We start from the raw sequence: 18,693 nt of genomic DNA, 5'->3' as shown, positions 1-18,693 counted from the left end.
AATCCAAATTAACTAGCTTATGTTCAGTTAGCTATTTGGGAAAAAAAAATGAAGATGTCTTTATTGAATACTTTTTTGATAAACACACAAGTGGGCAATAATGCAAAATCTAATCAAGTATCCAGGCTTTGGTACCAAAAGCAGGAAAACTTTTAGAGAAATAAAATTTAAAAATTATTCTTGAGAAGGAAACCATGATATTTGGAGGGAATATTTAAAGATCTATATATACAGATTTCCTAATTCTAAATCACTGAGCATAGCCATCCATATTTTCTAGATTATGAGAATGCATGAAGTTCATTATTTGTATCCTAAGTTAAACAAAATGGAATGGACATTGACATATCCATATTAAGTCTTAGCACTTAGCATTCCTATCTTTTGTCTACAATGTCCACACACCAGCTATGAATTAAAACAACACAGATAACCTTGAATAAGTTCTAAAAACGAAATTTTCTTATTTGTAAAATGGCAATTGTAACTATCAAATGAAAGAGTTGCTGAAATGATCAAATGAGATATTTTACCTAAGTTTTAGCCTTGGACCTAACACAGATTAAGTGCTCAGTAATTGAAAATTTAATTAAATGTATTCATTTATTCTGAGGATTTGAAAATATAGTTTGAAAATATGATTTAAGGATGCCTTGGTAGCTCAGTCAGTTGAGCATCTGACTCTTGATTTCTGCTAGGGTCATGATCTAGGGGTGGTGAGATTAAGCCCTCCCCTTCACACCTGTGTGCTGTGTGCATTGTCTCTCTTAAATAAATAAATAAATAAAATTTAAAAAAAAAAAGAAAATATGATTTAGAAAAGATTAATCAGACATTCAAATGATTTATCAAATTATATAATGTCTGACTCAACCACATAATTATTATAGAATTGATTTTGATGGGATCAAAATCACCTTATAAATAAAAATTCTAAACAATGATAAAAGATAATCCCATATATGTAAATAGGGACTTCAGAATACCTGCACCAAAAAAATTTTTTCTATGTTTCAAGTTTTTATTTAAATTCCAGTTAATTAACATGTAGTGTAATATTGGTTTCAGGAGTAGAACATAGTGATTCATTACTTACATACAAACACCCTGTACTTGCACAATTTTTAAAAATAAATTAAAATAATTTTAATCCCAGAGGGTAATTTAGATATATCACATTATTTAATAAGAATTTAATTAGCATATATTATTTTATTTGTAAATCCAGGCTATCACTATTAAATCTTCTATATTCTTTTCAAAAAGGTACCTATTTTCACCTTAAATTTCATAAAGCCATTCACCTTTATATCTTTTGTGTAAATTACCTGACGTTTAGCTATTAGCTCAACCATTTCTTTTGCTGTTCAACACAATGACTAAAGAAAATAGCATACATTGAAAATTATTAAATACTACGAAGTGTACTATTATCCTGATTTCTTCATGATATATTAATTTATTCAATTCAATTAATATATTGGAAACATGGTTGAGAAGGATATTAGCTAAGTCAACTAAATTGTCTCACAAGTCTAAACCTAGAACTTGGTAATTTGCTGCTGATAACATGAAGTCTTACATTTTCATCCGTTCTGTAGATGTTAGACTCTATTAAAATTTGGGAGTATGTCCTTTAAATTCTAACTAAACTTTTTCTAATTTCATTTTTCCTTACAATGAATGAATGCATTTCTGCTTTCTAAAGGATCTATTTGGGGGTGAGATGGGATGAAGGAGGAGTGTTGGGCAGAGAACCAAAGAAGGAAGGAGAGCAGTGTCTCGTTTCTCATGTCAAATATGAGTGGGTGACATCCACGTGTTCTTCTGGAACAAGTTCACTGGAACCAAGCAAGATATGTTTTATCCTAGAACAGTGAGATTCATCTGGGAGCTCTTAGGAAAGCTAGATTACTGAACCCTACCCATAGATATTAAATGAAGTCCAGGATGTTGTATTTTCTAAATCTTCAGGTGATAGTTATGATCATCTAGTTTGAAATCTGTATACCAGAGAACATTTTTCCTGCATAGAATAAACTAGATAATTCACTCATAGATTATACATAGATGCTGAATGTTATGATCAATTTCAGGGCTTATTTTTCATGGGACCTCCTAAAGCACCTAAACTCAGTATTATTCCTTTGGCATCCTTCATGTTCTATCTGAAAAGCACAAGGCCATGTGGTAGCTGTGGAAAGGTGGAGGACAAGCCTTCTTTAAGATATCAATAATGACAAAAATAAAAATAGGTTTGACTATGTGCCAGACACTGAAGTAGAGAATTTCCTTATGTTATTTACTCCTTACAATAATCCTGTTCACAGGTACCCATCTTAAAGCATTTCAGCAGTAATTACATATGATTTATATAATGTGTTTAAAATAACATCTGGTATATAGCAGGGATTAAATGAATTGCAATTTTGTTATTTATAGATTAAAAAACAGAAACTAAGAGAAGATAAATGGTTGGCCCAGTTTACACTGCCAGAATTCAAACTTCGGTCTTGTTCAAGAGGCTGAGCACCTTTCACTGTAAAAAATTATGATGGGGAATGATGAGAAGCAAAGGAGGGAGGGGAACTCTGTCAAAAATTCTCTAGATAGAAAACCAAAATACTCATGTCCTTGAAAAAAATTTGCCAATTCCACAGTTGTCTTAACTCTATTAAGATTTCTCAGCTAAAAATAACCAAAATTAACTCATTAAATGAAGCATAAAATACACTTATTGGAAGAGTGTTAGGTAGCTGACAGATTCAAAGGTGACTTTGTTGAAGGAGGCTTGTTGAGGAACCAAAACTGGCAATACTTGGGTAAAATTCTGCCACTAAAATAATCTGCTTGGAAGAATGCAGCTGGCTCATCAGCCCCAGGAACTTTCCACTGACAAGACTTGGCTCATGCATGGCCATTGGATGCTCACTGTGGCCCCTTCTCCTCTTAACTGTACTGCAGCTGCCTCAGATGACCTCCATGTGGTCCTGTGCCTTTGATTCATGCTGCCTCTGAATATCATTTCTTCCATCATGCAGCTAAATTCAAACTGCCAAATGGTGAGGAAAAGAATAACTACATTCCTTTCATCACTGGATATTACAGGGTTTAGTGTTCGTTTGAAAAAATAGCCAAGTATTATTATATTAATGACATCACCTGTGCATAGCTTTCCATCAGGAATCTACAAATCCTAGAATAATACAGGACTTCAGCCAGGATAAAGAATGGGAAATCTTTTCAGACTGATTCCTGTCACTGTGGAGATTCCTATACTTAATGGATGATCGTGTATACATTACCATCCAAATCAGAGAATGAAAGGCAGTACCATTACTAAGCATTCCAGGACAACGATCTTAACTAGGATTATCCCAGGCAAACCTGGATGTACCATCATCCAATTATTTAAACTGGTATACCTTTGTATGTTAGTTTACACTTTTAACTGTTTAAGAATAATCATCTTTCTTTACCATTCTTTTTCCTCCCTCCCTTCCTTGTTCCCTCCTCTATTTCTCCCTCCCTTCTCTCTCTCTATTTATTTATTTTTAAATTCTTAGGATTGTGCTTCTCTCTCTCTCTCTCCATATATATACATATATATATATATATATTTTTTTTTTGATTCTTAGGATTGTGGCCATTCAATGGAAACTTGGCCATTGAGTTACTTCAGATTTTCCAGAATATTAGCACAGTTATTTTCAGACATCTGATATTATAACCAGTGGCTGAGGTTGGGGGGATGAGTTCTTAATTACTTTTCAAATAAGTAATTTTTGATCACTGGGTCTGGTCAAAACTGTTAGTAGAATTCTGTGTACTTCCTGAGAAACAAACATTCAGTCAGTCTGAATAAAGTATCTTCTCTGCTTTTCCAGACTATGGTGGATGTGTAGCAAGAGGAGAGTTGAGAGATAGAGGGAAAGAGAGAGAGAGAGAATGATTTTGCTATGTGTGTGCACTTCTATTTTGCCTGTGTCCATGAATAGATACCATACTTATTTTATGTAGGTTGCTGAAAGAAAAGAGAAAAGGATCTTTCATAACCTATAGTTTCAACAGTTGATAAGATTCTTAGTGAGTCAAGATAGTTGGCATGTTTAGTGCCTGGGAGGTGAATAATTACTGATTATAGCACATGTGAATTGAATTGATACAGAGAGATTTAACATTTTAAGTAAACAATATGTTTGGTTTCCAATTTTTTTCTTACATCATCAAATTATGTTTAGAACTATGTTAGACACTGTACAAAGAGAAGCAAATTGTTTTATTAGTATTGTTATTACTATTAGTACTACTACTATTATTTACTTCAAAACCCTTTACCATGGAATTATATGGTAATAAATTGTCTTACATGTTGCTTTCCAGTAGAAGAATATGTAATATGCTACATCTGAAATTTTATTAGTATCATTCTACCTGAAAAATAGTCTCCTGAGTTTTTGAGTAGCAGCATGTATCATAGTATCAACTCCTCTAAATCCTGATTCATTAAAAACTATCTCTGTCATGTTGTATCAATAATTTCACAGTGATTAGCAACAAATAGAACAGTTTGTGTTTACTTTACTCAATCTGCACATTTTCTCTAAAATGTAATCCCAATTTGTATGGAGGAAATTCCATTAAATTTTAATAAAACTGGGAAATTTGAGTCTCAGACATTTTTCAACTTTTTTTCTGTAATGTGAGCTATGACAATCATGCAATAGAGTTATATTTCACAACTTTATTATTCTTTACTTAATGTTTTAGCTATTCTTGTGTTAACAAATATTGAGCCATCCATTCCACCTTTATTTTGCTTAATAATGTAGTCCATAAAAATGTACATCAAATTTAATTATAAATTAACTATGTCATTAAAATAAATTGGGCATTAAGATTCATAAAGCTACTTGGTTGAAGATACTTAGACGAACCCAAAACCATCAACTTCAGTAATGAAAACAGACACAGTTACAGCCAAAAATGATAGTGTAGTAAGGTATACTTGGACACCAACCTCATGTCAGTTCCATTTTGCTATATACACCACATGTGACTAAGGCAGAAAATATTTACATGGTGAAATATAAAATAAAGTTTACAGCAAATACATCATAGATATGTCGCATGTTTATACTGCCTGGTCAGTGAAATTTTAAAGCAACTTTTAGTTAATAAACCAGTATTAACTATATTTGACCAATCTATTAATCCATGATTATTTATTATACCTGTCTATGTAAGAGCAAGAGGAAATGCTATGCCGCCCCCTGGTGTAAGTATTAATGTTGTAACACTAGAACAGCAGTGATCCAAGACCTTGCAAGGGAATCCGAGCTTTGGAAATCATTACTGAAGAGAGTTAAAAGAAATTCTAAGCTTTCCTAAAGAGTCATCTTCCTAGGAGTACAGGGTACAGTTCCATGAACTTTACAAGTCAAAAGGATGGCTGATATCTGAATATTTTCATAGGATTTTAGTTCATCTCCTAGAATAATCAAGCCCAAACCCATAAAGAAAGAGACTTTATGAATCTTGGAATGGCAGTAAGTGTGCAAGAGGTATCATGAGAAAATCGAGAAAAAAAGGAAATACTGATATTTTTCAATACCAAAAGTGTCCAAATTATGTATATTTATATTGAATTTAATGAGTGAGATTCTAATACAGATCTGAATGTTCCAGTATGAAATACTGTTGATAGCTACCACCTTTTATTTAAAGTTTACTATGTGTCAAACCTTTGTTAATTACTTTTCATTTAATTTGCAACATGTTTTCTAGGTAGACATTTTTATCCTCCCCACTAAACATAATTGATAGAGAGATGAACTTGACCAAAGTCATAAAGCCGGTGACTAGCTGTGGTAGACTTCTCAGGTATAATCAATTATCTCTTTTCCTTACTAACATAACACTGATTTTATTGGGATAAGTGGTGTGCCCAGTTTAATTAATCATAGTTTTTTGTTTTTTTTTAATCTTGTTTTCATCCTTCCCACACTTAGTAGTAGTTCTATAGCGTAGCTCCATCAAAAGAGAGGTAAGCAAACAATGTTGGGTAGATCTTCTTAAAAAAAAAAAAAATTCAAATTTTTGTCCTTCCTCCTTTACTCCTTGCTGCTCTAGATTAGAATATACATGTGATGGCTGGAGCAGTAACCACTTTAGACCTGTAGGAAAAATACAAATAAAATCAAAGTCTTTGGTTTTAATCTTATTAACCCACCTAATGTCAAAAAAGATCTACTTGAATATTTCTATTATATAAAAAAATTAAAATGGAAATATTTAGGTACAGAGCTAATATTTGGGGTTTGGTTACAAACGGCTCTACTCACTACATCCAGATACAGAGGTATATCCAGGATTTGAGCTCAGATCATCTGGTTATAAAGTGTTTATGCTTTCCATCACTATTTAAATATGACAGTGAGTATTTTGATGAAGACATGAAGACATGTTACTGGATGCAAGACATAATCCTGGAGTGAAAACAGTTATTTTCTTCCCTAGCATGAAGGTACTTTGTCTCATTTCAAGGAGAGATGATATCAAGTTTTGAAAGATAACCTTACAATATTTCCACTGACACTCCCTCAGAGATTTCTGGACTATATTATTTGAGATGTTTTCATTAAATAAAGAGACAATCCATATTTTATCTCATCTTCCTGTCCTTGACCAGTTGTAGGAAAAATAATTCAGTACAAATCTCTCATCATTAAATCTATTCCTTCTCTGCAACTGATCTTACTCTTTCCCAATAATTTATTGCCCAAAACTCTCCTACTTTCCATAGTCCATCTAAGGTGCTTGACAACTCCTGGAGCTCTAGAACTCTTCCAAAGTCTCTCCAAATTTGCTCGCACTACATAGAATTCTTTTATTTTTATTGTTATTGTGTTATGTTAGTTACCATACAATACACTATTAGTTTTTGATGTAGTGTTCCAAGATTCACTGTTTACATATAACACCCACTGCTACGTAGAATTCTATAAGTGTTTCCTATCTGAAGGAAACAAACAAGGCAATTTAAATGGGTTAATCTTTGAATTATTATTAATACACTATTTTATTTATTGTTATTATTTTCTTAAATTTTGAGAGAAAGGTGAGAGCAAGGGTGGGGCCTGGGGAGAGGCAGAGGGAGAGAAAGAGAGAGAATCCCAAGCGGTCTCTACACACAGTGCAGAGCCTGAAGCAGGGCTCTATCTCACTACCCTGAAATCATGACCTGGGCCGAAACCAAACCAGATGCTTAACCGACTGAGCTACCCAGGTGCTTCTGAATTATTGTTAATACTTTAAATCTCCAGTTGCTGAATATGGGAGGAAATCTACACAGTAGGGCTAACCATGCCCCTCTGCCATAACACTTCAGCAGGGGTCAGGAGAAAGCTCTGAGGCTCAGAGGAGGGCCATGCATAATTCAGTCTCACAGAAAAAGTCAAAGGTAAGCCCAAGAACTCCAGGTGCTTCTCTCAGAACACCTACCTCTCTGTCAGCCTCCACCACTTCACTTCTGCCATGAACTACACTGGGATTATCAAAACCAATTTTATCCTACTCTCTATCCTCAATGGCATCAGTTCCACAAGAAGTCCAGAATTTCCAAATCCTTCATTCTCTGGACTTTAATCTCCATGTGATTCTGTTATGCCCTCTTTTATGATACATTTCTCTGTATTTCCACATGTCCTAAAACACTTGGACTGTTCCTTCTTGAACTCTGAAATGTCTGGAATCAATGAAATCTCTATAGCTTTAGATTTTCCATTGAAGTTTCTCTTCACCTTTTTGTTCCAACTGAGCAGTCTTTCTTGGAAAAATTCCCCTGTATCTCTCTCAAGAGAGATGTTTTATCTCCCTAAATCCTCATATTAGTGTGCCAGTGCAGGAAATATGTTTTCCTTGTTCCACCTTGATAATTCTTGGCCATTCTCCTTCCCTCCTTCATCCCTGAAAAGTCCCCAGCTTTGGATCTCATTTCCTTGAAATCATCCTTGCTGATAGCCTTACCTCCCATCTGTTCGCAACCATCTATTCTCTTGTCATATCTGAGAAAGAAAAAAGCAGTCCTTGGGAACTGTCACCAAGGAGCTTATCTGGATCTAAGAGTAAAGTGTGGTTTTCTCTTATCAAACACCAAGAGTTTCGCAGACCACTAATGTCAGACAAGTTTGTCTATATGTGTGATGGAACAGAATTAAAAAAAAAAAAAAAAAAGACCACTCAGCAATCATCTTTGAGGACAAACAAATACAAAAACACTGTTTTTGTTACCAAACATCCCCATCTGCCAGCCAACATGAGCAAAAACTGTGGGTTTTTATTGTTGTTGTTCTTGTTGTTGGTGGTTTGTTTTGGTTTTTTTTTTTTTTTTTTTTACCAACTACAGCTTTAGCCCCACTCTATTCTTGGCCTCCTAGATAAGAAGTACTGAGATAACCAACCACAGAACGGGCCCATCTTTCTCATAGTATCCAGAATAAAAGAGTGACTTAATCAACTCTCTACAGAATCATTTTACCCAATCTCAAATCCTATAAACTGAGTCCTTATTCCCACTTCATGAGATGCACCATCGTTCCCCATGGTGTGCAGTTTACCTTGTTCCAACAAGTACCAGTGTGTCCAACATGGTTCAGTTATGTTTCTAGTTGTTTTTGGCTGGTGGGCATTGACAACATTCTGTATATTTTTATGGAAACATTTTTGTTTTGTAAAACTTAAGTCTTTCATTTTACATAGCCACCTTTTAAAGACTATTTTCTTATGTTAAACTACCAGAGTATACACTCTCAATATAGCTTAAAATATTTTCTCATTTAAAGATAGCCTAACTCTCTTCAAATACAAAAATGCACATGTGACTATCTGCTGAAGCTAAACAGATAAGAATAGCATATTTTACATAGTTATGAAAGTTTTTTGTGGGGAGGTAAGGGAATTGATGGAAGATAGATAGATTATAATCCAGGCAAAGATTTAAAAGAAAGTTATATATATATTTTTTTTTATAAAATAACAGAAACATTCCAGAATAACATCAATCAATTTTCAACCTAAATACTTTAATAATGTCAAGTTCACCCATTTCCAATTAAATCCAAATATGATTTATGGTTCAAATATTGAGTCATCTTATTATAAAAGAGATATAATAAACTGATTTTTAGCATATCATTCAGGGTTCTCTAGATAAACAGAACTAGTAGGAGAGATAGGTAGAAAGGTAGATAGATAGATGGATAGATAGATGATAGATAGGCAGACAGATAGATAGAGATTGATAAATGGATAATAGAAAGATAGATGATAGACAGGCAGATACATAGATTTTATATGTTAAGGAATTAGGAAATGACTCTGTGATTATGGGGTTTGTGGGACTTCTGTAGAACAGCCCAGGAGGCTGGAAACTGAAGGCAGGATTTGCTGCTTCAGTCTTGAGACAGAACAACTTCTCCAGGAAATCTCAGTTTTTGCTCTAAAGGCCTTTCAACTGATTGCATGAGACCCACACACTTTGGTTTAGGGTAATCACTTCTACTTAAAGTCAGTGGATTGTAGACATTGACCACATCTACAAGATACCTACACAGCAACAAGATTAGTGTTTGATTAAAATATTGTCTACTACTCTGGTTGACAACAAAAAGCTAGCTGTGAAACACAGCAAAGCTCATTTTTCTAAAGCTTTTTAAGAAAAAAAATGTTTTCTTTTACTTTGAATATGGTATTGTCATCATAAGCATTGAATTCATTTAAGGTTCTTATATCTAGAAAAGTATGTAACTTTCCTCTAATGGTGTCACACCATTGTGAAAGAGTCCATACTACTATATCAGGTAACAGATTTTGTTTACTTTGAAAACTAGGATTAATTTTAATTATTTATTACCTCATTTTATCTTATACTGTGATAGAAAGTGTACTGTAATATATTTATAAAATTAATGAAAACTTGCCAGTTGAAAACACCATCATACTATAGTATATGTGATAAATATTTCCTCAGAGCCAAAGAATAATTTAGAATGAAATAAAACCAATCAAATGGTTTCAGCTACAATTCTTAGAAAGAAAAATTAAGAAAATTATATATCTTATATTTTGTAGTTAGCAATTTAAAAAGTGATATACATAATTTCTTCATGAATATTGGCTGCAGTACACCATAGATTAAAATTGCTATGTTTTTGTCCATCTGGAAAGATTACTCAAACTCCTAATATAAAGCCATTGCCTAAAATAGTAATATCTCAGTTAAACAGTGTCACTGGAGGAAATTATTTCTACATTGAATTATTACAATTATTAAAAATATTATTTCCCTTGTGCATAATACTTCTAAAAAACTTTTTCCAAATATGTTACATTAACTAAGCATGTTTATTAAAAGTGTAAATTAAAGAATAAAATTATATTCATATTAATTTTTAAAAGGACCAAAACCAAGAAATTACTGAAAATACCTGTAGCCTGAGCAAATGTTTGCGATTTTAAAATGCATCACCATCAAATCACACATTTCTTTATTATGATAGTATGCCTAGAGGTATGATCTAGAGAATACTTTTAAGCAGTTCAACCAATATATGGCAAACAGATACTAAAAAAACATGAATATGCCAAAATTTTTTTGAAGACTATCGTACAACAAAGGGCACATGCAGAATGCTGAAAATGTTTCTGTCTCCCTATATGTAAAATTTGGTTCTCAGACTCTCAGGTAGGAAATTCAAGTACCTTCGTTGGTCAAGAAGGTAATGTAAGTAAGTGAAAAACCTAAATCACTGTAAAGAGTAGTGTAGACAGTAGCAAACTGCATTCTTCTTTGAATGGTGTTTAAAGCCAAATATTTTATTACATAGTGCATCCTAAACAAATTACTTCTACACCCTGAATTTGGCCCTGAATACAACCATATGGAACCTTCGATTAGGTGGTCTCAAGGCTCTTGTTGATCTGTGTTTTCAGTAAAAATGTAATTATTATCAACAACCTCATGAGGAACTAGACGTGATGACAAGCTATCATGTCACTATTTGAATTTCAGCTATCAAAAGTAATTTAATTAATATTTACTGTGCTAACAAAGGTATGTCAGCTTTATGGTTATTACTTGACAACATTTGCCTTAAAATGTTGCTTACATTTTTGTGCAGGTCATAACAACAATAATTCAATTATAAGTTATTTTCCTTACTTAAAAAACATATTCTAAAAATGCACATTTGTAGAGTTTTGCCAGAATAAAAGATAAGTATAGCAAAGAATATATGACACATTAAGTTCAGAAAAGTGAGACACAAGATGGTCTTTGATACTGAATACATAATAGTTTAGAAGAAATTTGGAAGAATATATAATGGACTGATTATGAGAATGAGTTTATAAAGTGGGAAAGTTTGGGTATTTATTAAGATATCACCCTAATCCACCCTCACCCCTAACCTTCCTTGAGGATATTAATCTAACAATGATAATTTTTCATCAACATTAATTCAACAACTGGTCTCTTTAGTCTTATGTACAATCTTAAATATGCCACATAAATTGGTTTCAATAAGTGGAGAAACCTTTTAAATTACATTCTCTATGAGATATAGAAATTTGCAAGGAAATGACATGAATAATAATGTCAGATAATGATAATTAGAACAAAAGGCCATATAACATATTTCAAAGACTCTTAGTGAGTTCCAGTATACACAAAGGAAAGAAATCCAGAATTTTTTCACTCTTTTCTAAATGAATACATATGGAAACGTCCTGAGTGACAAGAAACCTGAAAACATGTCAAAATAAGTGAATATTTTTTCAACACATTCAAAAATGAACAGGAGTGTACATGAATACATGTTAATGAATAATACTTAACACATAATTCCTAGCACAGAGTTTGTGGTGCCTAGAGTAGTGCTTTGTAATTGAAGCATCTCAATAAATCTAAATGAACTACATAACAAATATGTTGAAAACTGATTAATAAATCAATACTTCTTTTCTTCCCAACTCTAATACTTAATATATTGGAAAATGAGGGAAGTCTACATAAACAGGGCTTAGGCCAGACAGAAATTATTGATGTTTGCATATTGGAGGATGAGACTTAAAACATTTGAATTCAAATTATCCTGTGAATCTATTTCTCTACACCTGAAGGCAAGTGGAAAAATAGAGTGCCTTCAAAAACAGATAACACCAACACCATCTCTTAATCAATCCAGATAGTAACATACCAGTTTCTATGGAATCCCTAATTTAGTATCTAAATTATAAAAGAAATATGTCTGAAATTAGGAAATTGGGATTATAAATTGACTTACTGTATGACCTCAAAATCACCACTCAATTTTTTTTAATTCCATCGTCTGTAAAATAGACCTAATATTCTTATGAAATATAAAAATGCTAACAAAACATAATGAACAAATTAGGAATGATTTCTAAGTTTCCAAATGCCATATTAAAAGTGATCAAATGTATATTTAAATTGTGTTAAATATATAAGTATTTTATATGAAAGGTTTTTAAATATATAATTAGGATAAAGAAATTTTGCAGCTCAATTGACAAAACATACATATAAAAAATGTTCTTATCTGATAAACAATTTTATACACAACGGTTATATATGAGGGATAATCTAAGGAAAAAGAGTGAGGCTACATGGACAGTAAACTTTACTCATTGTCACTAAACCATATAACTTATTGAGACATATTCTGGAGCACTCATAAAATATTAGCTTATCTCTTATTCCATGGAATTAAAGCTATATCACAGATATGATGCTATTATAATAGAAATCATAACAAGTAGAGTGACATTTCTCCTTACTTGTAAGACACTACAAAATGATGATGCGTATATTTTCAGTTAAAATTGTCAAGAGGAATTATTAAAAACTCAGAAATAATGTCAAGATTAACAACAGGCTTAATCTTTAAGTATCTTTTTAAAATTGTATGTGTGAGGGATATAATACGACCTATAGAAAGACTGTACAGTTTGATAATCTCCTCAGTATAAGTAGTGGGATTACATTCTGGATTTTAAGGCTAAGCAATTAATCAATGTCATTGAAGCCTGAGGTAACTTTTTTCTACAAGTAACTTCTAATTCATGAAAGAACACTGTATTAACAGTTATAAGCTATGTTAAATTCTTCAATAACTTTTGGCAGACTATAAATCTTTTAAAAGTATAAACTAAAAAATTGTGCAGAATATCCATTAGTTATCCAGTAATTGAAAATAACTGGAATTTCAATGGAAAAATCAAAGTGCTTTTTCTTTGACTGGTTTTAAGCTGTGCTTTCCTGAAATAAGAATAAACACTTGAAATATTGTTAAAATCCTTTTGACTTAATACTCATATCAAAATGCAAAAGTGTGATGATTTTTAAGGCAAAATTAAAAACATGTCAAAATCAATAGACAACGAAGTAAAGAGGGTCTCATAATTTTTACCTTCTGAAACTAGGATTAAAGAGTAATAACCACATATTCTTACTTGAAAATGTTCAAAATATAGTATATGTACATTTTTAAGATAATATTAGTGTTTCTTCTTAAAGTTCCTAATCCCGAGAAGTTTCAGCTTCAGTTTCTGTTTTCAGGTTATAGTGCATTTTAGCTTATGCTAAATTTTCATAGCATCCTACGTTTTGTGAAGAATACATTATTAAATAAGTCTAGATAGTTATTTAACTAAGAACATTTATGAATATGTTTAGATCTCTTCTGCTATACTTAAAGACAGGCATTACTCTCATTCTCCTTAATAACAAAATCATCAAAAGACATATAGAAAACAAATACATGACATATATTACATTGTAAAGTAATAGTTTCAAATACAGTTGGACCATGTATGAAAATCTGTGTAATTTTATTAAGTGTAAATCTCTTAAGTGGGAAATACAAACTTGGGCAGTTTATAAACACAGTCTAGAAGGATAAGCTATTAAGTTACTGCCAGCCCCTTTTCAATAACTAAAAGAAATACGATAAGAGCTATTTCTAACCCTTCTTCCTCCAGTTTTTTGCTCCAATATTTGCCCATATTTAGATTTATTTATCTCATTTAATAGCTGCTTTTTAACACATATTTTAATCCCAAACTTACACTGGCAAATCTAGACTTTAACCTACCTTTTGTCAATATGAGTGTTAAAGAACTGATTGACTCCAAATCCACAACAAACAAATCTGCATAAGTAAACTGAACCACTGTCAGAAACCTAAGGTTGATTTAAGAATATGTCTGAAGTCAGGAAATTGGGATTATAATATTGATTTACTGTATGACCTCAAAATCACCACTCAATTTTTTTTAATTCCATAGTCTGTAAAATAGACCTAATATTCTTATGAGATATAAAATTGAGATATTTATGAGTTATAAAACTTACCAGAATTTTCACAAGTTCTGTTCTGACAACTTTTTTTTCCCTATATACTCTACTATGTTTATCTTTTTTTCTTTTTCTTTTACTTACAGGATCATTGTAACTATAGAGATCTTGTTGAGTAAATTTGCCTTTTCCACAAGTAAAATGATTAAAAAAACAAACCAGTGCATATTTTCTTAAATTGAAGAGTTTCCCCCCACCAAAATATTTATCTTCCCACACAACTGAGTTCTTCAAGAAAATAATTAGAACCAAAACAATTTTAGTAATCCCCATAGCCTTTGCTTACTGCTCTGCATAATACTCCAGTAAGAAAGACCACAAAAGAGTATTTTCACTTTCTTTTGTTCAACACCAATCTTAAAAGCAACAAACTAACCCTGACTGTTTGCATCTTAGATAAATTGAGAGGAGGATTCCAATAGATTCCAGGGAAAAAGAAAAAAAAAATCAAATGTTTATCAATGCCAGAATTCACTTAAAACTTCAGAAGAGAATTTTTCATTTTTGTAAAACTTCACATCACTTTAAAAAAAAAATTATGTAGAATCATATTTTAAAATATGGACTAACTGAGTCTGTCCTTAAACTTCTACTCTATCTAGTCAGGCTCAGTAACCACTCTGTAAAACAAGGGGGTGGGGGGCGCGGTGCTCAGACTTTAGTGAGAGAGATATATATATATTTGCATATTACCACCTTATTCTACCTCTACTCTCTTTGCAGTTCTTAAACTTAATGAGCTTATCCTCTACTTTTTTTTTTTTCTTTTTTGAAGTGTACACTTCTCAAGAGTCAGTTCCACAAGGAGGTTTTGTAACTAAGAGGGGTTTGTTAGGAAAAGTAAGAGCTATTACCCTGCACCATCTCAATGCTCAGCACATCCTCTCCCACCAATCAGGAGTGCTCTTTCGACTAAGATGCTGAAAGACGAAGCTCTGTGGTCCAGTGAGAACCTCCCAGCAACTGCATGGGTTCTGTATGTCTAGCATACTTCCTAGTGGCTCTGATTGTGACAGAACGCTCGCTCTTCACATTTATCTCTAACCTCTTTTGAGTGAATAGCTTAAAGTGGGAGACAAGGGGTTCTGGAGTCACTCAGTCAAGCTTAGTGCTGGCAACTTCTCACTAGAGAAGTTTGCTCAGTCCTTCAGGAGACAACCAAAACGCGAACTCCTTCTGAGACCATCACTCAATCCCGCCACCTAACTCCGCGCCACCAGTCACATGGCTCCCTGCTTCCATCGGAGACACCCACATCCTCATTCACCTTCAGCCTCCTAAGCCAAAAGATGTTAGAGGGTCACTTGGGGGTGAGCGTGCTTTTATTTTCTTTCTTAAGAAAAGGTCCTGTTGACACAATCTGCTTCCAATAAGGAGACATGGTGGTAATCTCCAGCATTATGGGGTGAGGTGTTGAGAGTCGAGAGCATTGTCGAAGTGTCCACCAAAACCACGGATCACAGCTTCCTTAAGATTACAGCCGTTTTCTATATCTAATTCTCACCCCACGCCCACAAGATAGATAAATTGATATATTATAAACCAAATTGAGACGCAACACCTCCAAAATTTCACAGTAACCTCAATCCTCCAAATGCCCTCTTTTGGGAACGGGGGAGGGAGAAAGAGAGAGGGAGAGAGAGGGAAAAAAAAGAGAGAGAGAAAGAAACAGGGCTATTACCAGAGTTTTGTTCCCGTTCTTGCTGAGAGGGCCCCGGAAAACTCCCTTGATGTTGCGAAAGTGTCCGTTGCTGAGATGCGTGGAGCTGATGACAATGTAGTAACACTCCATGGGGCAGCCGCCGCCTCCTCCACCGCAGCCGCCGCTTCCATGCACCTCGTGCCCGCAGCCGCAGCGCGCCGGAGCCCGGGCAGGGTGGGCTGGGGACCCGCCGCGAGGGCGAACCGCCGCCTCTCCCGCACGCCTCGGGGAGACAGACTCACTACACCCCTCTGCCGTGCGCGCCGAGGCTCCTCCGCCTCCGCATGCTCTCGGCGCTTTCCCTCTGTCTCCGTTTCTTTTCTAATTCGCCCTGGGGCGACGCGCCCGCGGGAGGTTCCCGGGCTGGGAGGGGCCGGCCACGCAGCAGGACCCGGCGGGACTCAGTGCCGGTGCGGCGGCCGAGCGGAGCCGGGCAGCGGGAGCCGCCCGAGCGGCAGCGGCGGCGGCGGCGGCAGCAGCATCCCCCGCGCTCGGCGCCCGCTCTCGGAGTTGCTGCTGCTGGCAGGCATGAGTGTTATTATAGTGAGCGGCGTTGCCGGTCCATTGCACTGAGCCAATGGCAGGGAGCCACTGGGCTGATACTGAGAGCTGTCAGAGGAGTACATCTGTCACCCGCTGCCTTCCCCCGCCCTCCCCCGCCGCCGCCAGGACCCACGGCCGCGACGGTCCGGACGCGAGTGGGAGCGCCCAGCGAGCGGGACGCCCCCCGCGCAGCGCCGCGGCCGCGGAGGGCCAGGGACGCGACGGCCACCGCGGGCGGGCGGCAGAGCGACCCGCGACTGAGAAGTGGGAGACTCTTCTAAGGTGGGGGCGGAGGGGAACAAGAAGAGACGGAGATTTCTTGCCTGCCAGTCGGGAGTGGGGGAGGGGGGGAGGGGGGATAAATAAATTAATAATTCAGTACCAAAGCCAACCGCTTCCAACTGCAGCGTATCCAGGCAGGTGCCAGCAGCTGCTTCTCTCCCCAGATAGTTGCTACCCATTGGATTGGGCTTATTTGATTTTATTTGTTTTTAATGTATTTTTAGTATGGAGGTTGGATCCTGTTCACAATCATAGAGAAAGAAAATGTTCCCTTCCCACCACCACCACCACCCATTTGTAGAGATCACAAGTGCCTGTGTTGGTAGTTTGGGAGGTGGGGGCCAACAGGGTGAGGTGGGGGAGGGAGTTGTGGCGATGTGCGTGGAAGTGGATAGAAGGTAATAAAGGGACTCCTGGTTAATGTGTTCCTGGACCTGGCGCTCCCCTCACCCATCTCCCCTGAGAATCTCGGTTCTTCCTAAATTGCCAAAGCTAAAGGGAAAGGCATGCTTTGCCGCAAAGAAGCGGCTGCCACGAGCTTGCTTCGCATTTCTCTGTAGTTCTTTTCACACTACGGAGTGGTAGAACAAAAAGCGTTTGCCCTAGAAGCGACCTGAATGGAAAATCTCCTGCAAAGGAACTAATGGGTTAAGGAACTAATGGGTTCCTAACGGAAAGTAGGGGATGGGGTCTGCTTCGTTCCCTGAAGACAGACCATCAGGCTGGTTTTTAAGGGGGCAAGGCAGCCATCCGCCTGGATGTGCCCTGCCACCTTCCCTCTCACCCAGTTGATTCTCTCTTTGTGTAAGTTTAACTCCTCTGAGGTGGTAGGGTGAGAGCATCCCATCAGGTATATATACGACTCATTAGTCCGCACTTAAAAAGATCGATAGCAGGCAGTGGCACGCTGGGAGATGGTGCCTTCAATGGATTTGCTGAAGGCTTTATTTTCCTCTTGCCTTGAATGGCTTAATTGGTTAAAGCAGATTCCAGACTTTCTGATGCTCCTATGTCAGAGCAAACTACACTTTGATATAACCTGTGTTTATCTTGTTTATTTGAAGGTCAAGATTTCAAGAAATTCCATTCTGGGTATCCCACACACAGGATTTAATATAGCAGTGATTCTGCAAACTACAATATGGTCCTTAAAATGAGTCTGCCAGTTTGATATCACTCTTTGAAAGAGGAAAAGAAGAGAAGGGAGAGAAAAAAGTATTTATAAGAGAGGCCATAATCATGTGAGTAAATTAGAACTTACAGGGAAAGAAGAGGGAAGTGCTAGTTTCATCTAAGGGAAATTCTCCATGTGCCATGCTTCAATTCAAACAAAGAAAAAAAAAGTTGATGTGGATTGATCATAGCTCATTATGAAGTGTCACAGTTATTTTAGAGGTATTGGCTAAATTTCTCAGATATCCACTTGGGGGAGTCTGGAAGTCTTGGGAGAAAAAGAGAGCAAGAATTTCTAAAACTTACATACTCCATGGAACAGATCACCTAATAATTTATTAGAATACAATATGAACATGGTTTTATTAGAAAAAATTAAATATTCTCCACTAAATATGTGGAAATTAAATCCATTTTGGTACTTATCATTACAGCTATTTTTTTATTATTTATATTTTGAGGATGTGGGCATTCTCTGTACATATCATTTTGGGAACAACTATTGACCTCTATGATTTTCATTACATCTTCTGAAGTTTTGGAAACTTGCAGTTAT

The 18,693-nt window shown here is 35.6% G+C and overlaps 1 protein-coding gene across 1 annotated transcript in view; it reads right to left on the bottom strand.

The window, feature by feature from the left end:
- LOC111159448 (zinc finger protein 804A) overlaps positions 1–16,229 on the bottom strand; it is a 285,204-nt gene extending 268,975 nt beyond the window's left edge. The window contains exon 1 of the mRNA XM_022522302.1: positions 16,119–16,229. Within this exon, the coding sequence (XP_022378010.1) occupies positions 16,119–16,229 (111 nt within the window). The remainder of the gene's footprint in view (positions 1–16,118) is intronic.
- Positions 16,230–18,693: the final 2,464 nt, after the last annotated feature.

The sequence above is a fragment of the Enhydra lutris genome, unplaced genomic scaffold (assembly GCF_002288905.1).
Source record: "Enhydra lutris kenyoni isolate GAN:26980312 unplaced genomic scaffold, ASM228890v2 scaffoldscaffold1, whole genome shotgun sequence".
Taxonomy (NCBI): domain Eukaryota; kingdom Metazoa; phylum Chordata; class Mammalia; order Carnivora; family Mustelidae; genus Enhydra; species Enhydra lutris.
The sequence above is the reverse complement of the archived record's forward strand: the minus strand, read 5'-3'. Positions and strand labels throughout refer to the sequence as shown.